General features: G+C 41.0%; 1 protein-coding gene across 2 annotated transcripts in view; it reads left to right on the forward strand.

The window, feature by feature from the left end:
- LOC139755960 (tyrosine-protein phosphatase 10D-like) overlaps positions 1-27,325 on the forward strand; it is a 657,464-nt gene that overhangs the window by 549,116 nt on the left and 81,023 nt on the right. For both annotated transcript variants that reach the window (XM_071674794.1, XM_071674795.1), the window contains exons 24-25: positions 13,297-13,549; positions 14,420-14,548. In XM_071674794.1, the coding sequence (XP_071530895.1) occupies positions 13,297-13,549; positions 14,420-14,548 (382 nt within the window). The remainder of the gene's footprint in view (positions 1-13,296; positions 13,550-14,419; positions 14,549-27,325) is intronic.

The raw sequence follows: 27,325 nt of genomic DNA on the forward strand, positions 1-27,325 counted from the left end.
CTTCCGCTTCCATGGTTCCATCCGCTGCCAGATCCACTCCCAGATATCTAAAACACTTTACTTTCTCCAGTTTTTCTCCATTCAAACTTACCTCCCAATTGACTTGACCCTCAACCCTACTGTACCTAATAACATTGCTCTTATTCACATTTACTCTTAACTTTCTTCTTTCACACACTTTACCTAACTCAGTCACCAGCTTCTGCAGTTTCTCACATGAATCAGCCACCAGCGCTGTATCATCAGCAAACAACAACTGACTCACTTCCCAAGCTCTACCACTTCTGAAACCACACTGCTCTTCCCCAATATATATATATATATATATATATATATATATATATATATATATATATATATATATATATATATATATATATTGGGGAAGAGCAGTGTGGTTTCAGAAGTGGTAGAGGATGTGTGAATCAGGTGTTTCCTTGAAGAATGTATGTGAGAAATACTTAGAAAAGCAAATGGATTTGTATGTAGCATTTATGGATCTGGAGAAGGCATATGATAGAGTTGATAGGGATGCTCTGTGGAAGGTATTAAGAATATATTGTGTGGGAGGCGAGTTGTTAGAAGCAGTGAAAAGTTTTTATCGAGGATGTAAGGCATGTGTACGTGTAGGAAGAGAGGAAAGTGATTGGTTCTCAGTGAATGTAGGTTTGCGGCAGGGGTGTGTGATGTCTCCATGGTTGTTTAATTTGTTTATGGATGGGGTAGTTAGGGAGGTGAATGCAAGAGTTTTGGAAAGAGGGGCAAGTATGAAGTCTGTTGTGGGTGAGAGAGCTTGGGAAGTGAGTCAGTTGTTGTTCGCTGATGATACAGCGCTGGTGGCTGATTCATGTGAGAAACTGCAGAAGCTGGTGACTGAGTTTAGTAAAGTGTGTGAAAGAAGAAAGTTGAGAGTAAATGTGAATAAGAGCAAGGTTATTAGGTACAGTAGGGTTGAGGGTCAAGTCAATTGGGAGGTAAGTTTGAATGGAGAAAAACTGGAGGAAGTAAAGTGTTTTAGATATCTGGGAGTGGATCTGGCAGCGGATGGAACCATGGAAGCGGAAGTGAATCATAGGGTGGGGGAGGGGGCGAAAATCCTGGGAGCCTTGAAGAATGTGTGGAAGTCGAGAACATTATCTCGGAAAGCAAAAATGGGTATGTTTGAAGGAATAGTGGTTCCAACAATGTTGTATAGTTGCGGGGCGTGGGCTATGGATAGAGTTGTGCGCAGGAGGGTGGATGTGCTGGAAATGAGATGTTTGAGGACAGTGTGTGGTGTGAGGTGGTTTGATCGAGTAAGTAATGTAAGGGTAAGAGAGATGTGTGGAAATAAAAAGAGCATGGTTGAGAGAGCAGAAGAGGTTGTTTTGAAATGGTTTGGGCACATGGAGAGAATGAGTGAGGAAAGATTGACCAAGAGGATATATGTGTCGGAGATGGAGGGAACGAGGAGAAGTGGGAGACCAAATTGGAGGTGGAAAGATGGAGTGAAAAAGATTTTGAGTGATCGGGGCCTGAACATGCAGGAGGGTGAAAGGCGGGCAAAGAATAGAGTGAATTGGATCGATGTGGTATACCGGGGTTGACGTGCTGTCAGTGGATTGAATCAGGGCATGTGAAGCGTCTGGGGTAAACCATGGAAAGTTGTGTGGGGCCTGGATGTGGAAAGGGAGCTGTAGTTTCGGGCATTATTGCATGACAGCTAGAGAGTGAGTGTGAACGAATGGGGCCTTTGTTGTCTTTTCCTAGCGCTACCTCACACACATGAGGGGGGAGGGGGGATGGTATTCCATGTGTGGCGAGGTGGTGATGGGAATGAATAAAGGCAGACAGTGTGAATTGTGTGCATGTGTATATATGTATGTGTCTGTGTGTGTATATATATGTGTACATTGAGATGTATAGGTATGTATATTTGTGTGTGTGGACGTGTATGTATATACATGTGTATGTGGGTGGGTTTGGCCATTTCTTTTGTCTGTTTCCTTGCGCTACCTCGCAAACACGGGAGACAGCGACAAAGCAAAATAAATAAATAACATATATATATCCCTGGGGATAGGGGTGAAAGAATACTTCCCACGCATTCCTCACGTGTCATAGAAGGCGGCTAGAGGGGATGGGAGCGGGGGGCCAGAAATCCTCCCCTCCTTGTATTTTAACTTTCTAAAAAATGGGAAACAGAAGGAGTCACGCGGGGAGTGCTCATCCTCCTCGTAGACTCAGATTGGGGTGTCTAAATGTGTGCGGATGAAACCAAGATGTGAAAAAAGGAGAGATAGGTAGTATGTTTGAGGAAAGGAACCTGGATGTTTTGGCTCTGAGTGAAACGAAGCTCAAAGGTAAAGGGGAAGAGTGGTTTGGGAATGTCTTGGGAGTAAAGTCAGGGGTTAGTGAGAGGACAAGAGCAAGGGAAGGAGTAGCTGTACTCCTGAAACAGGAGTTGTGGGAGTATGTGATAGAATGTAAGAAAGTAAATTCTCGATTAATATGGGTAAAACTGAAAGTTGATGGAGAGAGATGGGTGATTATTGGTGTATATGCACCTGGGCATGAGAAGAAAGATCATGAGAGGCAAGTGTTTTGGGAGCAGCTGAATGAGTGTGTTAGTGGTTTTGATGCACAAGACCGGGTTATAATGATGGGTGATTTGAATGCAGAGGTGAGTAATGTGGCAGTTGAGGGAATAATTGGTATACATGGGGTGTTCAGTATTGTAAATGGAAATGGTAAAGAGCTTGTAGATTTATGTGCTGAAAAAGGACTGGTGATTGGGAATACCTGGTTTAAAAAGCGAGATATACATAAGTATACTTATGTAAGTAGGAGAGATGGCCAGAGAGCATTATTGGATTATGTGTTAATTGACATGCGTGCGAAAGAGAGTCTTTTGGATGTTAATGTGCTGAGAGGTGCAACTGGAGGGATGTCTGATCATTATCTTGTGGAGGCTAAGGTGAAGATTTGTATGGGTTTTCAGAAAAGAAGAGTGAATGTTGGGGTGAAGAGGGTGGTGAGAGTAAGTGAGCTTGGGAAGGAGACTTGTGTGAGGAAGTACCAGGAGAGACTGAGTACAGAATGGAAAAAGGTGAGAACAATGGAGGTAGGGGCAGTGGAGGAGGAATGGGATGTATTTAGGGAATCAGTGATGGAGTGCGCAAAAGATGCTTGTGGCATGAGAAGCATGGGAGGTGGGTTGATTAGAAAGGGTAGTGAATGGTGGGATGAAGAAGTAAGATTATTAGTGAAAGAGAAGAGAGAGGCATTTGGACGATTTTTGCAGGGAAAAAATGCAGTTGAGTGGGAGATGTATAAAAGAAAGAGACAGGAGGTCAAGAGAAAGGTGCAAGAGGTGAAAAAGAGGGCAAATGAGAGTTGGGGTGAGAGAGTATCATTAAATTTTAGGGAGAATAAAAAGATGTTCTGGAAGGAGGTAAATAAAGTGCATAAGACAAGGGAGCAAATGGGAACTTCAGTGAAGGGCGCTAATAGGGAGGTGATAACAAGTAGTGGTGATGTGAGAAGATGGAGTGAGTATTTTGAAGATTTGTTGAATGTGTTAGATGATAGAGTGGCAGATATAGGGTCTTTTGGTCGAGGTGGTGTGCAAAGTGAGAGGGTTAGGGAAAATGATTTGGTAAACAGAGAAGAGGTGGTAAAAGCTTTGCGGAAGATGAAAGCCGGCAAGGCAGCAGGTTTGGATGGTATTGCAGTGGAATCTTTTTAAAAAAGGGGGTGACTGTATTGTTGACTGGTTGGTAAGGTTATTTAATGTATGTATGACTCATGGTGAGGTGCCTGAGGATTGGCGGAATGCATGCATAGTGCCATTGTACAAAGGCAAAGGGGATAAGAGTGAGTACTCAAATTACAGAGGATTAAGTTTGTTGAGTATTCCTGGTAAATTATATGGGAGGGTATTGATTGAGAAGGTGAAGGCATGTACAGAGCATCAGATTGGGGAAGAGCAGTGTGGTTTCAGAAGTGGTAGAGGATGTGTGGATCAGGTGTTTGCTTTGAAGAATGTATGTGAGAAATACTTAGAAAAGCAAATGGATTTGTATGTAGCATTTATGGATCTGGAGAAGGCATATGATAGAGTTGATGGAGATGCTCTGTGGAAGGTATTAAGAATATATGGTGTGGGAGGCAAGTTTTTAGAAGCAGTGAAAAGTTTTTTATGGAGGATGTAAGGCATGTGTACGTGTAGGAAGAGAGGAAAGTGATTGGTTCTCAGTGAATGTAGGTTTGCGGCAGGGGTGTGTGATGTCTCCATGGTTGTTTAATTTGTTTATGGATGGGGTAGTTAGGGAGGTGAATGCAAGAGTTTTGGAAAGAGGGGCAAGTATACAGTCTGTTGTGGATGAGAGAGCTTGGGAAGTGAGTCAGTTGTTGTTCGCTGATGATACAGCGCTGGTGGCTGATTCATGTAAGAAACTGCAGAAGCTGGTGACTGAGTTTGGTAAAGTGTGTGAAAGAAGAGAGTTTAGAGTAAATGTGAATAAGAGCAAGGTTATTAGGTACAATAGGGTTGAGGGTCAAGTCAATTGTGAGGTAAGTTTGAATGGAGAAAAACTGGAGGAAGTAAAGTGTTTTAGATATCTGGGAGTGGATCTGGTAGCAGATGGAACCATGGAAGCGGAAGTGAATCATAGGGTGGGGGAGGGGCGAAAATTCTGGGAGCCCTGAAGAATGTTTCGAAGTCGAGAACATTATCTCGGAAAGCAAAAATGGGTATGTTTGAAGGAATAGTGGTTTCAACAATGTTGTATGGTTGCGAGGCGTGGGCTATGGATAGAGTTGTGCGCAGGAGGGTGGATGTGCTGGAAATGAGATGTTTGAGGACAATATGTGGTGTGAGGTGGTTTGATCGAGTAAGTAATATAAGGGTAAGAGAGATGTGTGGAAATAAAAAGAGTGTGGTTGAGAGAGCAGAAGAGGGTGTTTTGAAATGGTTTGGTCACATGGAGAGAATGAGTGAGGAAAGATTGACCAAGAGGATATATGTGTCGGAGGTGGAGGGAATGAGGAGAAGTGGGAGACCAAATTGGAGGTGGAAAGATGGAGTGAAAAAGATTTTGAGTGATCGGGGCCTGAACATGCAGGAGGGTAAAAGGCGGTCAAGGAATAGAGTGAATTGGAATGATGTGGTATACCGGGGTTGACGTGCTGTCAGTGGATTGAATCAGGGCATGTGAAGCGTCTAGGGTAAACCATGGAAAGTTGTGTGGGGCCTGGATGTGGAAAGGGTAGCTGTGGTTTCGGGCATTATTGCATGACAGCTAGAGAGTGAGTGTGAACAAATGGGGCCTTTGTTGTCTTTTCCTAGCGCTACCTCGCACACATGAGGGGAGGGGGGATGGTATTCCATGTGTGGCGAGGTGGCGATGGGAGTGAATGGGGGCAGACAGTGTGAATTGTGTGCATGGGTATATATGTATGTGTCTGTGTGTGTATATATATGTGTACATTGAGATGTATAGGTATGTATATTTGCGTGTGTGGACGTGTATGTATATACATGTGTATGGGGGTGGGTTGGGCCATTTCTTTCGTCTGTTTCCTTGCCCTACCTCGCAAACGCGGGAGACAGCGACAAAGCAAAATAAAAAAATATATTATATATATATATATATATATATATATATATATATATATATATATATATCTGTGGTAGGTGAGAATGAATACTTACCATGCATTCCTCATGTGTCGTAGAAGGCGACTAAAGGGGACGGGAGCAGGGGGCTAGAAATCCTCCCCTCCTTGTAATTTAACTTTCTAAAAAGGGAAACAGAAGGAGTCACACGGAGAGTGCTCATCCTCCTCGAAGGCTCAGATTGGGGTGTCTAAATGTGTGTGGATGTAACCAAGATGAGAAAAAAGGAGAGACAGGTAGTATGTTTGAGGAAAGGAACCTGGATGTTTTGGCTCTGAGTGAAACGAAGCTCGAGGGTAAAGGGGAAGATTGGTTTAGGAATGTCTTGGGAGTAAAGTCACGGGTTAGTGAGAGGACAAGTGGAAGGGAAGGAGTAGCACAACTCCTGAAACAGGAGTTGTGGGAGTATGTGATAGAGTGTAAGAAAGTAAACTCTAGATTGATATGGGTAAAACTGAAAGTGGATGGAGAGAGATTGGGTGATTATTGGTGCATATGCACCTGGGCATGAGAAGAAAGATCATGAGAGGCAAGTGTTTTGGGAGCAGCTGAGTGATTGTGTTGGAGTTTTGATGCACATGACCGGGTTATAGTTGTGGGTGATTTGAATGCAGAGGTGAGTAATGTGGCAGTTGAGGGAATAATTGGTGTACATGGGGTGTCCAGTGTTGTAAATGGAAATGGTGAAGAGCTGGTAGATTTATGTGCTGAAAAAGGACTGATGATTGGGAATACCTGGTTTAAAAAGACAGATATACATAAGTATACGTATGTAAGTGGGAGAGATGGCCAGAGAGCGTTATTGGATTACGTGTTGATTGATAGGTGTGCGAAAGAGAGACTTTTGGATGTTAATGTGCTGAGAGGTGCAACTGGAGCGATGTCTGATCATTATCTTGTGGAGGCGAAGGTGAAGATTTGTAGAGGTTTTCAGAAAAGAAGAGAGAATGTTAGGGTGAAGAGAGTGGTAAGAGTAAGTGAGCTTGGGAAGGAGACTAGTGTGAGGAAGTGCCAGGAGAGACTGAGTACAGAATGGAAAAAGGCAAGAACAAAGGTACGTAAGGGGAGTGGGGGTGGAATGGGATGTAATTAGGGAATCAGTGATGTCTTGTGCAAAAGATGTTTGTGGCATGAGAAGTGTGGGAGGTGGGCAGATTAGAAAGGGTAGTGAGTGGTGGGATGAAGAAGTAAGATTATTAGTGAAATTGAGGAGAGAGGCATTTGGGCGATTTTTGCAGGGAAATAATGCAAATGAGTGGGAGATGTATAAAAGGAAGAGGCAGGAGGTCAAGAGAAAGGTGTAAGAGGTGAAAAAGAGGGCAAATGAGAGTTGGGGTGAGAGATTATCATTAAATTTTAGAGAGAATAAAAAGGTGTTTTGGAAGGAGGTAAATAAAGTGCATAAGACAAGGGAACAAATGGGAACATCAGTGAAGGGGGCTAATGGGGAGGTGATAACAAGTAGTGTTGATGTGAGAAGGAGATGGAGTGAGTATTTTGAAGGTTTGTTGAATGTGTTTGATGATAGAGTGGCAGATGTAGGGTGTTTTGGTCGTGGTGGTGTGCAAAGTGAGAGGGTTAGGGAATATGATTTGGTTAACAGAGAAGAGGTAGAAGAGGCAGCAGGTTTGGGTGGTATTGCAGTGGAATTTATCAAAATGGGGATGACTGTATTGTTGACTGGTTGGTAAGGTTATTTAATGTATGTATGACTCATAGTGAGGTGCCTGAGGATTGGCAGAATGCTTGCATAGTGCCATTGTACAAAGGCAAAGGAGATAGAAATGAGTGCTCAAATTACAGAGGTATAAGTTTGTTGAGTATTCCTGGGAAATTACATGGGAGGGTATTGATTGAGAGGGTGAAGGCATGTACAGAGTATCAGATTGGGGAAGACCAGTGTGGTTTCAGAAGTGGTAGAGTATGTGTGGATCAGGTGTCTGCTTTGAAGAATGTATGTGAGAAATACTAATCCACTCCCAGATATCTAAAACACTTAACTTCCTCCAGTTTTTCTCCATTCAAACTTACCTCCCAATTGACTTGTCCCTCAACCCTACTGTACCGAATAACCTTGCTTTTATTCACATTTACTCTCAGCTTTCTTCTCACAGACACTTTACCAAACTCAGTCACCAGCTTCTGCAGTTTCTCACCTGAATCAGCCACCAGCAATGTATCGTCGGCAAACAACAACTGACTCACTTCCCAAGTTCTCTCATGCACAACAGACTGCATACTTGCCCCTCTTTCCAAAACTCTTGCATTCACCTCCCTAACAACCCCTTCCATAAACAAATTAAACAACCATGGAGACATCACTCACCCTGTCACAAACCAACATTCACTTGAGAACCAATCACTTTCCTCTCTTCCTACTCGTACACATGCCTTACATCCTCAATAAAAACTTTTCACTGCTTCTAAAAACTTGCCTCCCACACCATATATTCTTTACACCTTCCACAGAGCATCTCTATCAACTCTATCATATGCCTTCTCCAGATCCATAAATGCTACATGCAAATCCATTTGCTTTACTAAGTATTTCTCACGTACATTCTTCAAAGCCAACACCTGATCCACACATTCTCTACCACTTCTGAAGCCACACTGCTGTTCTCCAATCTGATGCCTTCACCCTCTCAATCAGTAACCTCCCATATAATTTACCAGGAATACTCAACACACTTGTACCTCTGTAATTTGAGCACTCACCTTTATCCCCTTTGCCTTTGTACAATGGCACTATGCAAGCATTCTGCCAATCCTCAGGCACCTCACCATGAGTCATGCATACATTAAATAACCTTACCAACCAGTCAACAAGACAGTCACCCCTTTTTTTAATAAATTCCACTGCAATACCATCCAAACCCACTGCCTTGCCAGCTTTCATCTTCCGCAAAGCTTTTACTTCCTCTTTTCTGTTTACCAAATCATTCTCCTTAACCCTCTCACTTAGCACACCACCTCGACCAAAACATCTTATATCTGCCACTCTATCATCAAACACATTCAACAAACCTTCAAAATACTCACTCCATCTCCTTCTCACATCACCACTATTTGTTATCACCTCCTCATTAGCCCCTTCACTGATGTTCCAATTTGTTCCCTTGTCTTACGCACTTCATTTACCTCCTTCCAAAACATCTTTATATTTTCCCTACAATTTAATGATACTCCCTCACCCCAACTCTCATTTGCCCTCTTTTTCACCTCTTTCACCCTTCTCTTGACCTCCTGCCTCTTTCTTTTATACATCTCCCAGTCATTTGCATTATTTCCGTGCAAAAATCATCCAGATGCCTCTCTCTTTTGTCTTTCACTAATAATCTTACTTCTTCATCCCACCACTCACTACCCTTTTTAATCTGCCCACCTCCCATGCTTCTCATGCCACAAGCATCTTTTGTGCAAGCCATCACTGCTTTCCTAAATACATCCCATCCCTCCCCCACTCCCCTTACATCCTTTGTTCTCACCCTTTTCCATTCTGTACTCAGTCTCTCCTGGTACTTCCTTTCACAAGTGTCCTTCCCAAGCTCACTTACTCTCACCACTCTCTTCACCCAAACATTCTTCTTTTCTAAAAACCTCTACAGATCTTCACCTTCGCCTCCTCAAGATAATGATCAGACATCGCTCCAGTTGCACCTCTCAGCACATTAACATATAGAAGTCTCTCTTTTGCGTGCCTATCAATTAACATGTAATCCACTAACGCTTTCTGGCCATCTCTCCTACTTACATACGTACACTTATGTTTATCTCTCTTTTTAAACCAGGTATTCCCAACACCAGTCCTTTTTCTGCACATAAATCTACAAGCTCCTCACCATTTCCATTTACAACACTGAACACCCCATGTACAACAATTATTCCCTCAACTGCCACATTACTCACCTTTGCGCTCAAATCACCCATCACTATAACCCGGTCTTGTGCATCAAAACCACTAACACACTCATTCAGTTGCTCCCAAAACACTTGCCTCTCATGATCTTTCTTCTCATGCCCAGGTGCATATGCACCAATAATCATCCATATCTCTCCAACCACTTTCAGTTTTACCCATATCAATCTTGAGTTTACTTTCTTACACTCTATCACATACTCCCACCACTCCTGTTTCAGGATTAGTGCTACTCCTTCCCTTGCTCATTTCCTCTTACCAACCCCTGACTTTACTCCCAAGACATTCCTAAACCAATCTTCCCCTTTACCCTTGAGCTTCGTTTCACTCAGAGCCAAAACATCCAGGTTCCTTTCTTCAAACATGATACCTATCTCTCCCTTTTTCTCATCTTGGTTACATCCACACACATTTAGACACACCAATGTGAGCCTTTGAGGAGGATGAGCACTCCCTGCATGACTTCTTCTGTTTCCCCTTTCAGAAAGTTAAAATACAAGGAGGGGAGGGTTTCTAGCCCTCCGCTCCCTTCCCCTTTAGTTGCCTTCTACGACACGTAAGGAATGCGTGGCAAGTATTCTTTCTCCCCTATCCCCATATATATGTATATGTTTCTTCATTCATACCTGTTTGCATTTTATGCACTAGCAAGGTAGTGCCATGATCAGTAGATGAAAGGCTGCCTTCAGTCATATCCATTTTGTAAGTCATGTGTAATGCACAGACACCACCACCCCCCTATCCACAACCAGCCACCACAGACTCTTCCATGGTTACTCTCAGCACATCACATTACCCCATATTTACCACATCATACCAGTTTACTCTGTCCTCTGCACATCTTCATTCCCCCTGCATGTGCAGGTGTTGATCACTCAAAATGATTTTCACTTCATCCTTCCATCTCCACTTTCCATATCCAGTTTGGTCTCCCTCTTCTTTTCCTCTCCACATCTGACACATGCATATTCTTTGTCAACACCTCACTCATGCTCTCCATACATACAAACCATTTCAGCACACCCTCTTACACCCTTGCTACAACCCTTCTCTTATTACCACACGTCTCTCTTACCCTTTTTATTTTTACTTATCAGATCAAACCACCTCACACCACACATTGCCCTCAGACATTTCATTTCTAAAACTTCCTCTTCCACATATCCTCATCTGTAACCCATGTCTCACATCCATACATCATTCTTGGGACTTCTATACCTTCAAACATACTCTTTTTTGCCCTCCCAGATAAGAACTTATCTTTCCATGTATTCCACAGTGCTCTCAGAACCTTATTCCCTTCACCTATTTCTTGCCTCACTTCTGCTTCCATGGTTCCACTTCTTGCCATGTCCACTCCCATGTATCTAAAACACTTTACTTCATACAAATTTTCTCCATTGAAGCTCACAACCTAACAAACCTTTTTCTCTGTCCTGATTTTATTCACTATTTACTCCCAACTTCCTCCTTTCACACATACACTTCGAAACTCAATTCACCAACTTCTGCATTGTCTCGCTCAAATCTGCCACTAGTGCTGTGTCATCAACAAACAACTGACTCACTTCCTAGGCCCACTCACCCTCTACAGACTGTAAACTCACCCTCCTATTCAAGACTTTTTCATCTACATGTGTCACAACTCCATCCACTAACAGATTGAAAAGCCATGGGGACATCACACATCCTTGCCGAAGACCAACATCCACATGGAACCACTCACTTTCCTCCCTTCCTACTTATACACACACCTTTCCACTCTTGATAAAATTTTCCCACTGCCTCTAATGGCTTTCCTCCCACACCATGTTTTCTCAAGACCTTCCTTCCACAAGGCATCTCTGTCAACCTTTCTCTAGATCCACCAATGCCACATACGTATCCTTCTGTTTTGTTAATTATTTCTCTCTGACATTTTTCAAAGCAAGCACCTGATCCACCCATCCTCTATCACTCCTAAAACCACATTGTTCCTCCCCAGTCTTATGCTCTGTACATATCCTCTCCATTTCAATCACCACTCCCATGTAACTTACCAGGTACACTCAACAAACATATACATTTGTAGTTCAAACACTCACTTCTGTCCCTTTGTCTTTATACAGTAGAACTATACATGCTTTCTGCCTCTCCTCAGGCATTTCATGATCCATACATCCATTGAAAATCCTAACTAACCAATCAACAACACAGTCACTCCCTTTCTAAGAAATTCAATTGCAGTACTATCCACTCAAGTTGTTGTGCCACATTTATCTTACACGAGGCATTCACCACCTCTTCTCTTTTCCCAAGACCACTTTCTGTGACTGTCTCACTTTCCATACCTCCAATCCAAACACCCTACATATGCCACCTCATCATGAAACATATTCAACAGTCCTTTGAAAAACTAATTCCTCACCTCATCACTACATATTACCACTTCTCTGTTTGCCCCTTTCATTGATATCCCCATTTGTTCTGTTGTTTTTATCACTTTACTAACCTCCTTCCAAAAATAATGTTGGTCCCCTTGAAGTTTTCTGATAATCACTCACCCCAGCTCTCATCTGCCTTCTTTTTTAGCACTTGCACCATCCTTTTGACCTGCTGCTTGCTTTCTTTATTACATCTCCCAATGATTTGCACTCCTTCCCAGTAAGTACTAAACCATTCACCTCTCTTTTCTCTCTTACTAGCAACTTTACTTCATCATCCCACCACTCACTACCCTTTCTTACCTGCACTCCTTCTACTTTCTTTATGCTACACACTTCTTTTGCATATGGTAGCATCGTTTCCTTAAATGTCTCCCATTCCTCACCATCTCCCCTTGCTTTGCTTACTCTCATGTTTTGCCATTCTACACCCAATCTCTCCTGGTATTACCTCACACAATTCTCTCTTTCAAGTTCATTTACTTTCACCATCCTCTTTATTCATATCGTTTCTTCTTCTCTAAAACCCCTTCAAACCTTGCCTCCACCAGGCAATGATCAGGCATCCCACTAGCTGCCTTTTTAACACATTCACATTCAAGAGTCTCTCTTTTGCATGCCTATCATTTAGTATGTAATCCAGTAATGACCTCTTACCATCTTTCCTACTTACCCGTATGTACTTATGTATGTCTCTCTTTTTAATCCAGGTATACCCAATCACCAATCCTTTTTCAGCAGACAACCGCACAAGCTGTTGACCATTCCTGTTAACCTCACTGAATACCTCATGTCTCTTTGTTATACTCTAAAATTGCGACATTACTCACTCTTACTTTTAAACACCCATCAGTAATACTTGATCTTTAGCATCAAAACTGCTGACTCAGTCACTTAGCTGCTTCCAAAACACTTGCATCTCATAACCTTTCCTCTCACAGCCAAGTGCATAAGCATTAATGATTATATATAATCATCCATCTCTTGCAACCCACTTTCATTTTTACCACTATTATTCAGGAATTCACTTCATTAAACTCTTTTACATATTCTTACAGCTCCTTCTTGATCAGAAGTGCTATATTTTCCTTAGCTCTTGCTCTGACTTTACCCCTAAGACATTCCCAAACCATTATTCATATGTATCATTAACCTTTGTTTTACTATCAGCCAGAACATCCATCTTTTTTCTGAACACTTTTTGCTGTGCACTTATTTTAGAATGTGCTAAGACTTTGAGTAGCAGTTGGCAAGGATTTTGCTTAGTGACTCTATTTAATGATGTATTTCTCCAGTCGACCAGTGAAGTTGAAGGACTTTGCAGCACACTATAGGTTTATGGCTGCTGATTCAGAATATCACTTCTCTGAAGAGTATGAAGCACTCAAGCATGTTGGACATGATCTCCAGCGCACTGCTGCTGATTTGCCTGTCAATCGACCAAAAAATCGTTTCACCAATATTCTTCCGTATGACCATTCTCGAGTTAAACTGCAGCCCACTGATGATGAGGAAGGCACCGATTACATCAATGCGAACTACGTACCGGTAAGTTTTTCACTCTCTCCATCCAAATTAACAAGATGATACTTGGTTATAGTACATATAGAATTGTGTTACTCTGTCTACCTTTCTGTCTTTCTCTTTCTGTACTTATTAATGTTTTTTGTATTTTCTGTATTCCTGTATGTCCTTTGTGGTCCTCCATCATTGTTACATCAAATAGTCATGGTACCAATTAAAATGTTTCTTTGGCCCAACTGCCTTCTGCAAGTAACTTGTAAAGTGCATGCATCTACTTTGCCATCTTGGTATTTTCCGTGAATATCCAAAAATAGTATAGTTATACAGTGTGTTTGACCATTGGAGCTTTATTCAGATCCTTCTCATTTGATTTGTTTCCTGTGTTCTTTCCTTTATATCTGTCCGATGGAGAGAACAGGATATCACATTTTGAATATGCATATCCATAGACAAAGATTTTACATGCACCAATAATTTCAGCTGTCATGGTCTCCCATGTAAGCTTACTACAGCTATCATATACTTCTGAAGTCAGTTTACTACAGCAGGTCTAGATATAGAGATGGTTGGAATTCATAATGAGTGCTCTTGAATACTAACGTATTTGAACAGTTGTGTGGAGTTTTTGAAGAATAATATGATTATTACTGGTAACAAGAAAATTTGAAGACAGATGGTCTGAGTGTGCATTTAAGGCTATCAAAGAAAAGTTGTCAGAATTTTTAACTAAAGTTATTGGGGATAGAAATGTCAGAGCCTTTGATTAATAGACATGATTATATGTGTCTTGCTTGGTACTTATATTAATTATTTTAGGACTGGTTTAAAACATACTAGTTGATGTAGATAAAACAAAGTATATGTTTGATATAGAGATATTGTTTATCTTTTCAGGGATATAATTCTCCGAGGGAATTTGTTGTGACGCAGGGTCCTCTTCCTTCAACACGGGATGACTTTTGGAGAATGTGCTGGGAAAGTAACTCTCGTGCTATAGTCATGCTTACACGATGCATTGAAAAGGTACTTTTTATTTCTTAACATTGATTTTAAGATTTGAATAGTTGTTGTCAAACAGGTCAGTAAGGTCCATCACGAACTTAGAGTTGCTGAGCTTATCATTTCTTTCTTTTACTTGATATACTGTACTCATTTGCTGCTACTCACTCTAGATGTGCTTTAATCATGAGCTATAAGTCACTGCTGAGATCATCATTGCTAACTTTCACTGGAGATGTGCTCATCAGGTTGAACTTAGACCTGAGATGCTCTAATTATCAAATCTTACTTTCACCTGAGATACTTTGGTCATTACTTTGTATACCTAAGATGTTGCCAAATACACTCTTACCTTCACCTGTGACCCTGTGCTCATCAGTTTCTTCCTGACTCATATTATGTTTTGTTCATTGTCTCTTCTCTTAACTGTTTATGCAGTAGTCCTCTGCTTATATTCTTGAGTTGTTTTGCTCATGGTCTCCACCTGAGATGTCAGTGTTCAGGCTCTTATACTCATCTTAAATGATGTCCGTATCAGTTGCTGATTTTACTTATGATACAGTTTATCACATTTTCTTCCATTCAGTGTTGGCTAAATGAATTTTTCTTCCCTTTATCCATATCCTGTAAGCGTTTTTCCTGTACAGTAGGTGGCATATGATGAACAGCCTTTAAATGCAGCATGAGGAGGCTATATCATAAGATACAGTGGACCTTCTAGATTTCTAGTGGTACCTAGTCTTAACAGACTAGATGCATGGGCAAGCATAGACTTCTTGACCTTGTAAACCTAGATACACCAGGGAATAGGATTTTCAAGAAATTGTGTTGTAATGCACATTTTCACTAAGTCCTTCCTTGCTTTCCTTGCTAATACATCAGTCCTTTAACCCCCCTTTTGTATTTTTAATTGCCTTATATCTTTACCCATAACTACAAGTACATTTTTCTGTGCTCTTCTTCCTATGATAGTTCAAAAGACTGAACTTTAAGATAATGAGTAATCCTGCATACATCTCACTGTTCATTTTGTCTACTACTTTATAACAGTTCATCTGTTGATAGTCATTTGTCCAATATCTTTTAATGAAATAACCTGTAGACAGTCATCTTTCATGTGAATAGTTGTCCTTTTGTTCATGATCTCAGAGTGTACTGCAGACAAGTCTTGAACATTCTCAAACCTAAGGAAATCCAAGATCTACCTATTTTGAATGAAAGCTGTGCTGTGATTTATACCTTAGCTTATTTACTGAGGGTCACAGGGGATCAGCAGGGAAACATTTGTGAGCATTACATTTCAGGAACAGATCTAGCTTGGCATACCATATTTTCCTGAAAGATATGTCCTATGAAGGTCTAGATTAGGTTTGTTTATGTTCACTATTGTCACCACTGTCAAGTCCTCAGAAGTTGGCAAAGAAAAAAATTTATAAATGCCATGCTTTTTCAACAAAAATGATTATGGCTGAAACTTATCACTAAAATATCTATAGATAGAGATTGCACAAATGTAAAGTAGGGGATTTTAAAGGTAAAGTATATTAAAACCACTTTGAATAAGTATAACAAGATCATTGTAGAAATGGGTGTTTTAAAGAATGAAAAACCATCACTTTAATTTAGGCAAATCCTTGTGAGCATCTAAGAGAACTCGTGCAAGAAAGTGGGAGGAATTCATTTGAAGTACCCCACTTTGACAGTCATATTGCATATGTTGTGGGTGGATGCTTATGTCATGGCACAGTGAGCATAGCCACACTATCCCACCACCATTCATTAACAGATTGATGGAACCTGCCTTAGTCCTCGTAATGTATGAAATCAGGAAATGTTTTTTAACAGATAGGTGAAATCTGCCTTAGGCCTCTTGATGTATGAAATCAGGAAATGTTGGTCAATAAGGAAAGAGGGAAAGAAAGGGTAGGGAAACTGAGTAGATGCTCATAGGGCTTTGCTTTCTGTAGTGAAATAGCATTTCAGTATTCAAAACTCCCATTTGTCACTTAAGGACAAAGCCTCAGAGTGTCTGAGGGCATACCCGCATTAATGTGGAGGATTTGAAAAATTTAAACAAGAGGTGCTTATTTTGCATAATGTACTGCCACAAGGAAATGTGCAAAAAGTTTTTTCTTCTTTTCATACTTGATTGCCGTTGCCAGTTAGCGAGGTAGCACCCAGAAACAAAGAAAGACACATTCACTCACTTACACATGTATATACCTATATGCACATACCTATACACATACATATATATACATACATGCATATACCTTTGTACCCAGAAGTTGGTGACTGAGTTTGGAAGAGTGTGTGAAAGGAGAAAGCTGAGAGTATATGTGAATAAGAGCAAGGTTATTAGGTGCAGTAGGGTTGAGGGACAAGTTGATTGGGATGTAAGTATAAATGGAAAAAAAAATTGGAGGAGAAGTATTAGATATCTAGGAGTGGACTTAGCAGCAAATGGAACCATGGAAGTGGAAGTGAGTCACAGGGTGGGCGAGGCATTGAAGGTTCTGGGAGCCATGAAGAATGTGTGGAAGGAGAGAACGTTATCATCGGTATGTTTAAAAGAATAGTAGTTCCAGCGATGTTGTAAGGCATGGGCTATTGATAGGGTTGTATGGAGGAGAGGGGATGTGTTGGAAATGAAATGTTTGAGGATAATATGTGGTGTGAGGTGGTTTGATCAAGTAAGGAAAGGGTAAGAGAGATGTGTGGAAATAAAAAGAGTGTGGTCAAGAGAGCAGAAGAGGGTGTGTTGAAATGGTTTGGACATATGGAGAGAATAAGCGAGGGAAGACTGACATAGAGGATATATGTGTCAGAGGTGGAGGGAATAAGAAGTGGGACACCAAATTGGAGGTGGAAGGATGGAGTGAGAAAGATATTGAGTGATTGGGGCTTAAACATATAGGAGGATGAGAGGTATGCAAGGAATAGAGGTGGTTTGATTAAGTAAGGAAAGGATAAGAGAGATGTGTGGAAATAAAAATGAGTTTGGTTGAGAGAGCAGAAGAAGGTGTGTTGAAATGGTTTGGACATATGGAGAAAATAAGTGAGGAAAGACTAACAAAGAGGATATATGTGTCAGAGGTGGAGGGAGTAAGAAGTGGGACACCAAATTGGAGGTGGAAGGACGGAGTGAAAAAGATATAGAGCGATTGGGGCTTAAACATATAGGAGGATGAGAGGTATGTGAGGAATAGAGTAAATTGGAACAATGTGGTATACCGGGGTTGACATGCTGTCAGTGGACTGAACCAGTGTATGTGAAACATCTGGGGTAAACCATGTAAAGGTCTGTGGGGCCTGGATGTGGATAGGGAGCTGTGGTTTCGGTGCATTACACATGAGAGCTAGAGACTGAGAGTGAACGAATGTGGCCTTTTTTGTCTGTTTTCCTGGCATTGCCTCACTGATGCAGGGGGTAGAGATGCTGGTTCCTTTGGGGCAGGGTAGCGTCAGGAATGGATGAAGGCAAGCAAGTATGAATATGTACATGTGTATATATGTAAATGTCTGTGTGTGTGGTTGTATGTGTATATGTTGATATGTATATGTATGTATATGTATATATGTTGATATGTATATGCATGTGTATGTGCATTAAATTTTAGGGAGAATAAAAAGATGTTTTGGAAGGAGGTAAATGAAGTGCGTAAGACAAGGGAACAAATGGGAACTTCAGTGAAGGGGGCTAATGGGGAGGTGATAACAAGTAGAGGTGATGTGAGAAGGAGATGGAGTGAGTATTTTGAAGGTTTGTTAAATGTGTTTGATGATAGAGTGGCAGATATAGGGTGTTTTGGTAGGGTTTGTGTGCAAAGAGGGTTAGGGAGAATGATTTGGTAAACAGGGAAGAGGTAGTAAAAGCTTTGCGGAAGATGAAAGCCGGCAAGGCAATGGGTTTGGATGGTATTGCAGTGGAATTTATTAAAAAAGGGGGTGATTGTATTGTTGACTGGTTGGTAAGGTTATTTAATGTATGTATGACTCATGGTGAGGTGCCTGAGGATTGGCAGAATGCTTGCATAGTGCCATTGTACAAAGGCAAAGGGGATAAAAGTGAGTGCACAAATTACAGAGGTATAAGTTTGTTGAGTATTCCTGGTAAATTATATGGGAGGGTACTGATTGAGAGGATGAAGGCATGTACAGAGCATCATATTGGGGAAGAGCAGTGTGGTTTCAGAAGTGGTAGAGGATGTGTGGATCAGGTGTTTGCTTTGAAGAGTGTATGTGAGAAATACTTAGAAAAGCAAATAGATTTGTATGTAGCATTTATGGATCTGGAGAAGGCATATGATAGAGTTGATAGAGATGCTTTGTGAAAGGTATTAAGAATATATGGTGTGGGAGGCAAGTTGTTAAAGCAGTGAAAAGTTTATATAGAGGATGTAAGGCATGCGTATGTGTAGGAAGAGAGGAAGGTGATTGGTTCTCGGAGAATGTTGGTTTGCGGCAGGGGTGCATGATGTCTCTATGGTTATTTAATTTGTTTATGGATGGGGTTGTTAGGGAGGTGAATGCAAGAGTTTTGGAAAGAGGGGCAAATATGCAATCTGTTGTGGATGAGAGAGCTTGGGAAGTGTCAGTTGTTGTTCGCTGATGATACAGCGTTGGTGGCTGATTCGTGTGAGAAACTGCAGAAGCTGGTGACTGAGTTTGGTAAAGTGTGTGAAAGAAGAAAACTGAAAGTAAATGTGAATAAGAGCAAGGTATTAGGTACAGTAGAGTTGAGGGACAAATCAATTGGGAGGTAAGTTTGAATGGAGAAAAACTGGAGGAAGTGAAATGTTTTAGATATCTGGGAGTGGATTTGGCAGCGGATGGAACCATGGAAGCAGAAGTGAATCATAGGGTGGGGGAGGTGGCAAAAGTTCTGGGAGCATTGAAGAATGTGTGGAAGTTGAGAACGTTATCTTGGAAAGCAAAAATGGATAGATATGTTTGAAGGAGTAGTGGTTCCAACAATGTTGTATGGTTGTGAGGCGTGGGCTATAGATAGTTGTGCGGAGGAGGGTGGATGTGCTGGAAATGAGATGTTTGAGGACATTATGTGGTGTGAGGTGGTTTGATCGAGTAAGTTATGAAAGGGTAAGAGAGATGCGTGGTAATAAAGAGTGTGGTTGAGAGAGCAGAAGATGTTTTGAAATGGTTTGGTCACATGGAGAGAATGAGCAAGGAAAGATTGACAAAAAGGATATATGTGTCAGAGGTGGAGGGAATGAGGAGAAGTGGGAGACCAAATTGGGGGTGGAAAGATGGAGTGAAAAAGATTTTGAGTGATCGGGGCCTGAACATACAGGAGGGTGAAAGGCGTGCAAGGAATAGAGTGAATTGGAACGATGTGGTATACCGGGGTCGACATGCTGTCAATGGATTGAACCAGGGCATGTGAAGTGTCTGGGGTATACCATGGAAAGTTCTGTGGGGCCTGGATGTTGAAAGGGAGCTGTGGTTTCGGTGCATTATACATGACAGCTAGAGACTGAGTGTGAACGAATGGGGCCTTTGTTGTCTTTTCCTAGCGCTACCTCACGCACATGCGAGGGGAGGGGGTTGTTCTTTCATGTGTGGCAGACAGTATGAATTATCTACATGTGTATATATGTATATGTCTGTGTGTGTATATATATGTATACGTTGAGATGTAGAGGTATGTATATGTGTGTGTGTGGATGTGTATGTATATACATGTGTATGTGGATGGGTTGGGCCATTCTTTCGCCTGTTTCCTTGTGCTACCTCGCTAACGCGGGAGACAGTGACAAAGTATAATAAATGAATATAAATATATGTGCATGTATGGGCATTTATGTATATGTATATGTGTGTATATGAGTGGATCGGCCATTTTTTGTCTGTTTTCTGGTGCTACATAGCTGATACAGGGAACAGCCATTAAGTATAATAAAATGAAATACTTGTTTGCCATCATCCATTCCTGATGCCATGCTGCCCCACAGGAAGAGCACAAAATGCATGGAGGAAAAGGAAAAAAGATAAATACAGTCTCTTCTCTTCCACACCTGATTACCACTCCCCCATCAGCAGGGTAGTGCCAGGAAACACAGAAAAGCCACATCTGCTCACATCTGTACACAAACTGTCAACTGTAATGCACCAAAACCACTGCTTCTTATCCATATCCAGGCTATATAGACCTTTCCATGGTTTATACTGGATGTTTCACATTCCTTGGTTCAGTCCATTGACAGCACATTGACCCCAGTATATCACATTGCTCCAATCCACTCTCTTCATGCTCACCTTTCACACTCTGCATGATCAGGTTCCTATTGCTCATAATCTTTTTCACTCCGTCCTTCTGATTCCAGTTTGATCTCCCGCTTCTTGTTCCCTACACGTCTGCCACATATATCATCTTTGTCACCCTTTCCTTTCTTATTCTCTCCATATGTCCAAACCATGTCAACATGCTATCTTCTGCTCTTTCTAACACACACTTTTTATCACCACACATCTCTCTTACCTTTTCATTACTTACTTGATCAAACCACCTCACATCACATATTGTCCTCAAACATTTAATTTACAGCACATCCACCCTCTTCCACAAAACCCTATCTATAGCCCATGCCTTGCAACCATATGATATAGTTGGAACTACTATTCCTTCAGACATGCCCATATTTGCCCTCTGAGATAACGTTCTCTCTTTCCACACATTCTCCATTGCTTCCAGAACCTTTGCCCCTCCCCCACCCTATCATTAACTTTTACTTCCATGGTTCCATTTGCTGCCAAGTCCACTCCCAGATATCTAGAACACTTCACTTCCTTCAATTTTTCTCCATTCAAGCTTACATCCCAAGTAACTTGTCCCTCAACCCTGCTGAACCCAATAACCTTTCTTTGATTCGCATTCATGCTCAACTTTCTCATTTCACATACTTTTCTGAACTCAGTCACCAACTTCTACAGTTTCTTACTTGAATCAGCCACTAGTGCTGTATCATTGGTGAACAACAACTGACTGACTTCCTAGGACCTCTCATTCCCACCAGACTGTATATTTGCCCCTCTCCTAAAGTCTTGCACATACCTCCCTCACTACCCTGTCCATAAACAAATTAACCATGGTGACATCACACGCCTGTATTGCAGACTAACCTTCACTCTTCTCACCTTCTTACTAGTACACACATCTTACACCCTTAATGAAAACTTCTTTGCTACTAGCAACTCTCCTTCCTCACTATATATTCTTAATACCTTCCACAAGACATCTCTATTAACTCTGTCAACCCTATCATTTGCCTTCTCCAGATTCATAAATGTCATTTACAAATTCACCTGTTTTTCAAAGTACTTCACACATTCTTCATAGTACACAACCTGATCCACACATCCTTTACCATTTCTGAAACCACTCTGCTCCTCCCCGTTCTGATGCTCTGTACATACCTTCACCCTCTCAATCAGTACCCTCCCATACATCTTACCAGGTACACTCAACAAACTTATACCCCTGCAGTTTAGACACTCTCCTTTATCCCTTTTGCGTTTATGCATTGGCACTGTACATACATTCTGCTAATCCTCAGGCACTTCAGCATAACATTTTTATTTTATTTATTTATTATAGTTTGTCGCTGTCTCCTGCATTAGCGAGGTAGCGCAAGGAAACAGATGAAAGAATGGCCCAACCCACCCATAACATATTCATACATATTCTCCATTTCCCACATTAGTGAGGTTGCATTAAGAACAGAGGACTGAGCCCTAGAAGGAATATCCTCACTTGGCCTCCTTCTCTTTTCCTTCTTTTGGAAAATTAAAAAATGGGAGGGAAGGATTTCCAGCCTCCCTTTCCCTCCCCTTTTAGTCACCTTTTACAACATGCAGGGAATATGTGGGAAGTATTCCTTACCCCCTATCCCCAGGGACAGTACCCATATTACCATTATACATACATACATACATTAGATATCCTTACCAACCAACCAATCAACAACAGTCTCCCCCTTCCTTAATGATTCACCTGCAGTACCATTCTTACCACATTTCATCTTACATAAGGCTTTCATCACCCATCCTCTCTTCGCATACCACTTCACATACTACTCCGACCAAAACACCTCACATCTGTCACTCTATCATCAAACACTTGTAAAAGTCCTTCAAAATACTCACTCCATCTCCTCCTCACTTCATCACTACCTGTTATCACTTTTATCAATTCCCCTTTTGTCCTCTTTTGTCCCCTTCAACGATTTTCCCACTTGTTCTCTTGTCTTTTTCACCTTATTTATCTACTTCTAACACATCTTTTTATTCTCCCTAAAGTTTAATGATAATCTTACGTCCCAGCTCTTACCTTTCACCATTCTACACTCAGTCTCTCCTCTTATTTCTTCACTCAAGTTTCCTTTTCAAGCTCACTTACTTTCACCACTCTTCTCCCCAACATTGTTTCCTCTTTTTTGAAAAACCTCTACTAATTTTCACCCTTGCCACCACAGTGTAATTGTATGTTTTCTCTACACCATTTTATTTCTTTTATACACACGTATTTCCATCTCCTGCCTAAGGGAAACAGTATCAAGAACAGACAAAAAAAGGGCCTCATGTGCAAACACTCACTCTCAAACTGTCATGTATAATGCACCAAATCTGTGTGCCATATATAGCCAAGTGTATAAGACCATTCCATGGTTTACCTTGACTGTTTCATATCCCCTGATTAAGTCCAATTACAGCACTTCACCCTCCGTATCTCACATTGATACATTTCATTCAACCCCATGCATGCATGTCATCCAATTACATGTTCAGGCCCAATTACCCCTAAGCATCTTCCACTCCATCCTTCCATCTCCTTACTAGTCCTTCCATCTTCTACTTTTGATGTGTAGATCCTCATAGATCGCTGTTTCCCCTATTAGTGAGGTAAGTTCAGAGACAGGGGAAGAAAGTTCTCATCCTCTTGCATACATTCTCTGTCTGTCATTTGTAATGCACCAAAACCATAGTTCCCTCGTCACAACCAGGTCCCACAGACCTTTCCATAGTTTATCCCGGATGCTTCACATGCCCTGGTCCAGTCCATTGACAGTACATCGACCCCTGTATAACATATTGTTTCAGTGCACTCTAACATGTACTTGCCTTTCACCCTCCTGCATATTCAGGCCCCAGTCACTCAAAATCTTGTTCACTGTATCCTTCCATCTCCAAATTGGTCTTCCTGTTCTCCTTGTTCTTTTTGCTTCTGACAGATATATATCCTCTTTATCAGCCTTTCCTTACTCATTCTCTTCATATATCCAAACCATTTCAGCACACCCTTTACAACTCTCTCAACTCTCTCTTACCCTTTCATTACTTACTTGATCATACCGTCTCACACCACATTTTGTCCTCAGACATTTTATTTCCAACACACCCACCCTCCTCCACATGGTCTTATCTGTAACCCATGCCTTGCTTCCATATAATATTATTGGGATTACTATACCTTGAAACATAACCATTTTTGCCATCACAGATAATGATATCTCATTCCACACATTCTTCAGTGCTCCGAGAACCTTCACCCCATCACCCACCCTATGACTGACTTCAGCTTCCATGGTTCCATTCTTTATCATATTCACTCCCAGATATCTAAATGCTTCACTTCCTTCAATTTTCCCCCATGCAAACTCACCCAAACTAACCTGTTCCTTTTTTCAATTTTGGTAGTTGGTAGGCAGTCAACGATCAGGGAGGTATATTGCCAGTACTACCCATTTGGGCATCAAGAGGGTTGGTGACGGGTGTGTAGTGAGCTAGCATTTCTGTGACTGTCAGGCTGCTTTTCTCTTGACTCAGTTAGCTGTCCTTTCTGCTTCACCCACATGTTGACTGCTGGCATTCTGTACGCAGGCATACAATCTCTCCTTGTCACACGTAACAACTGACAACACCTATCTCACACAGGTCAGTCTTTGTAACTCCAGATTTTCTTGTGGTAAGTGCTGTGTGCTAGCCCTGCCTTTTGGCAAAATGGTAGGGGGAATAGATAGAAGTAGTAGGTAGGAACATTTAGGTTGGAGTATTAGGTAGAAATATTAGGTAGGAGAAAATAACATAGTAGTAAGTTGGAACATTAGGCAGGAGTATCTGCAAACACTGCACTAGACTTGCCCTCTGCCAGTGGCCTGTTAAGGGTGAAAGGTGGCACTGGAGTGTACTAGTTATGGAGACTTTTTTACCAGGGATGCCCCCTTGAGGGAGTTTCAGAATGGAACAGTTTTGAGAGATGCAGATAGATCTTCTATTTACCAAAACAGATTTGGAAAAATAAGAATTGTACTTAAAAACATTTCATATAGCACACACACTGCACTACCTACCCTGTGTTTTGTGGTTCTGGTGATTGTTTACCATCTACCATGTGCTTTTTGGAGTACTGTTGTGTGTTAATCTTGCACATTTTTGTATTTTTGTGCAATTTGGTTTATTAACATGGACAGTGGCCACTTTCATACATTGTTAGCAACTGCATGGCTGCTTCTCTACATCTTGCATGAAGCACAAGAGGAACAATTTAAGCCTTGAAAGAAAGATGGAGTTGTGCAAGAAGCTGGCTAATGGCGAGTCCAAGGCGGCACTTATGAAGGATTTCACCACCATTTGCTACCTTACTTACTTATTTGAATATTTCCTCTGTAAGATATCTGAAAATATTATTTCTTATTTGCTTAGTATACTAAAAACCCTCAAATAACAAAAAAATTCATCTGTAATGACTTATTCTCTCAAGCATTTCAGATAACAGAGGTTTTACTGTACAAATGCTCCCAAACTTACGACCTATGCGAGTTGTGACCAGAAAAATGTATGTTTATGTATGACCAGAAAAAAAGTATAGATAAATATATATATATATACATGAATATGAAAATTACGCTTGGTTGTACATCCGCCAGTGCTTACGGCTGTATGCATATGATGTGAATGTCAGGCGATCCCAGCATTGTGCACATGACAGCATTTCTCTCAGTTCTTGCCCTCAGTTACCATTCAGTAAGTTTGCGTTGTTACCATTTAGTAAGTGCGCATTATTCACGTGAATCTAGCTAATTTTTGTGCTGGATTAAACCATTTTTGTATTAAACCCCAAAGAAGATGATGAGCAAGAGGAAAAACCCATCACATGTTGATAAATATGGCAAGAAGCCAAGGAAGACACTCAATTTGGAATTGAAGATGGAGGGTAACCACCCAATAAGAGGGAGAAAAAAAAGTTTATGTGATTGCATGTGATCCACAGTTGTCCCATTCAATGGTCTCTACAATTTTAGAGGACAAAGAAAAAATATGTGAAGCAATTAAAGGTTCAGCAAGTATGAAGTCTATGATAATGACAAAGCAGCCCATCCTTGAAATGGAAAAGTTGTTGATGCTGTGGATGGAAGATCAAATTCAAAAACATGTACCACTAAGCTTACTAACAATTCAGGCAAAGGTTAGAGGATTGCATCCAGAACTTCACAGCAAATCATAGTTGGTTCAATAGATTTAAAAGAAGACATAGCTTGCACAACATTCAGGATACAGGTGAAGCAGCAAGTGCTGATAAGGGAGCTTGGAAAGTAATGACATGCCACACCTTATCAATTGCTAGATATGTCAAGGATCACAACAAAAGTTTTGCATAATCTTTTAAAAGAGAGGACTGGAGGTAAATCACATAGAAGAGTATTTCACACAGTGTAAGCTATTTTGGTGACTGGAAAGAATGAAATGTAATTCTAAATGTTTAAGAAAGTGATAGTTAAGGAAAGTTTCAAAACCTTTGGTAACACCAAAAGTGAAAGAGCACTGGGGTGACAGTTGGAAGGTTAGCATGATCTCCTTTCTCAGAGGTATCAAGGCTAGCATCCAGGAAGAAAGAAAAGTTGAGTTTTTTGACAGAATAAGTGAGCAAGGATTGGAGTTAGCTCAGAGGCTTTCTCCCTTAGGACTCCCTTAGGCCATCTGGGTTGTAGTCCTTGTCCATTTGCAGTTTGGAAAGTACTAAGAAGACCCTCTAAGAAGAAAACATAGAAGATGGCTCATGTTGTGGGAGGAGAAAGGGTAGGTTAGTAAATACAGAATTATCAGAATTTGAATTGAAGGAAAATAAGGTATCAAAAAGAGCAGCTTTATCAGTTGGACTGTTGGATGAAATTTGATTAATTTGGAGGAGTGAAGGAAAATTTGAATTACAAAAGATATTGATGAGATGTTTTTTTATGGCCAAAGACCAGAGAGGTTTGTCTGTAGAAGTAGTCAAAGTAGTACACGTACTTGTTGTGCAGGTTTGCTTGACTGAACAGTTTTGCAGTGCTTATAAGAAGAGTTGGAAATTCTGTCCCTGATGCAGCAGGCATCAGAGCAGAGGCAATCAAATGATGTTTAGGGGCAGAAGGTTCTAGTAGAAGGGATGTACTACTCTATATCAACCAAAATAAAATCTTGCTAAATTGTTAGCACAGCATGAGACATTCCAACTTCTAGAGCAGTACTAGTCCTATGGTATGTTTAGGTCATTTTCAGTTTGTCTTCTTACTGTCTCTGATTTCGCCATCTAAACGCTTTACAGTACATTGATTTAATTTCTTTGTTTATGTCAGTAGAGTCAAATAGTGTTCTTTGAGGCCCTCTTGATAGAATATCATCCTGTTTGTCAGAAAACCTTTAACCCATCTTCTTACTTTGCTTTTCCAATAAAATGTGATTTACCTTACTCAATCCTCCTGCAAAGTTAAGGAAGACAACATTGTACCTAAACTCTTTCCATGC

Source organism: Panulirus ornatus, chromosome 20, assembly GCF_036320965.1.
Source record: "Panulirus ornatus isolate Po-2019 chromosome 20, ASM3632096v1, whole genome shotgun sequence".
Classification (NCBI taxonomy): Eukaryota; Metazoa; Arthropoda; class Malacostraca; order Decapoda; family Palinuridae; genus Panulirus; species Panulirus ornatus.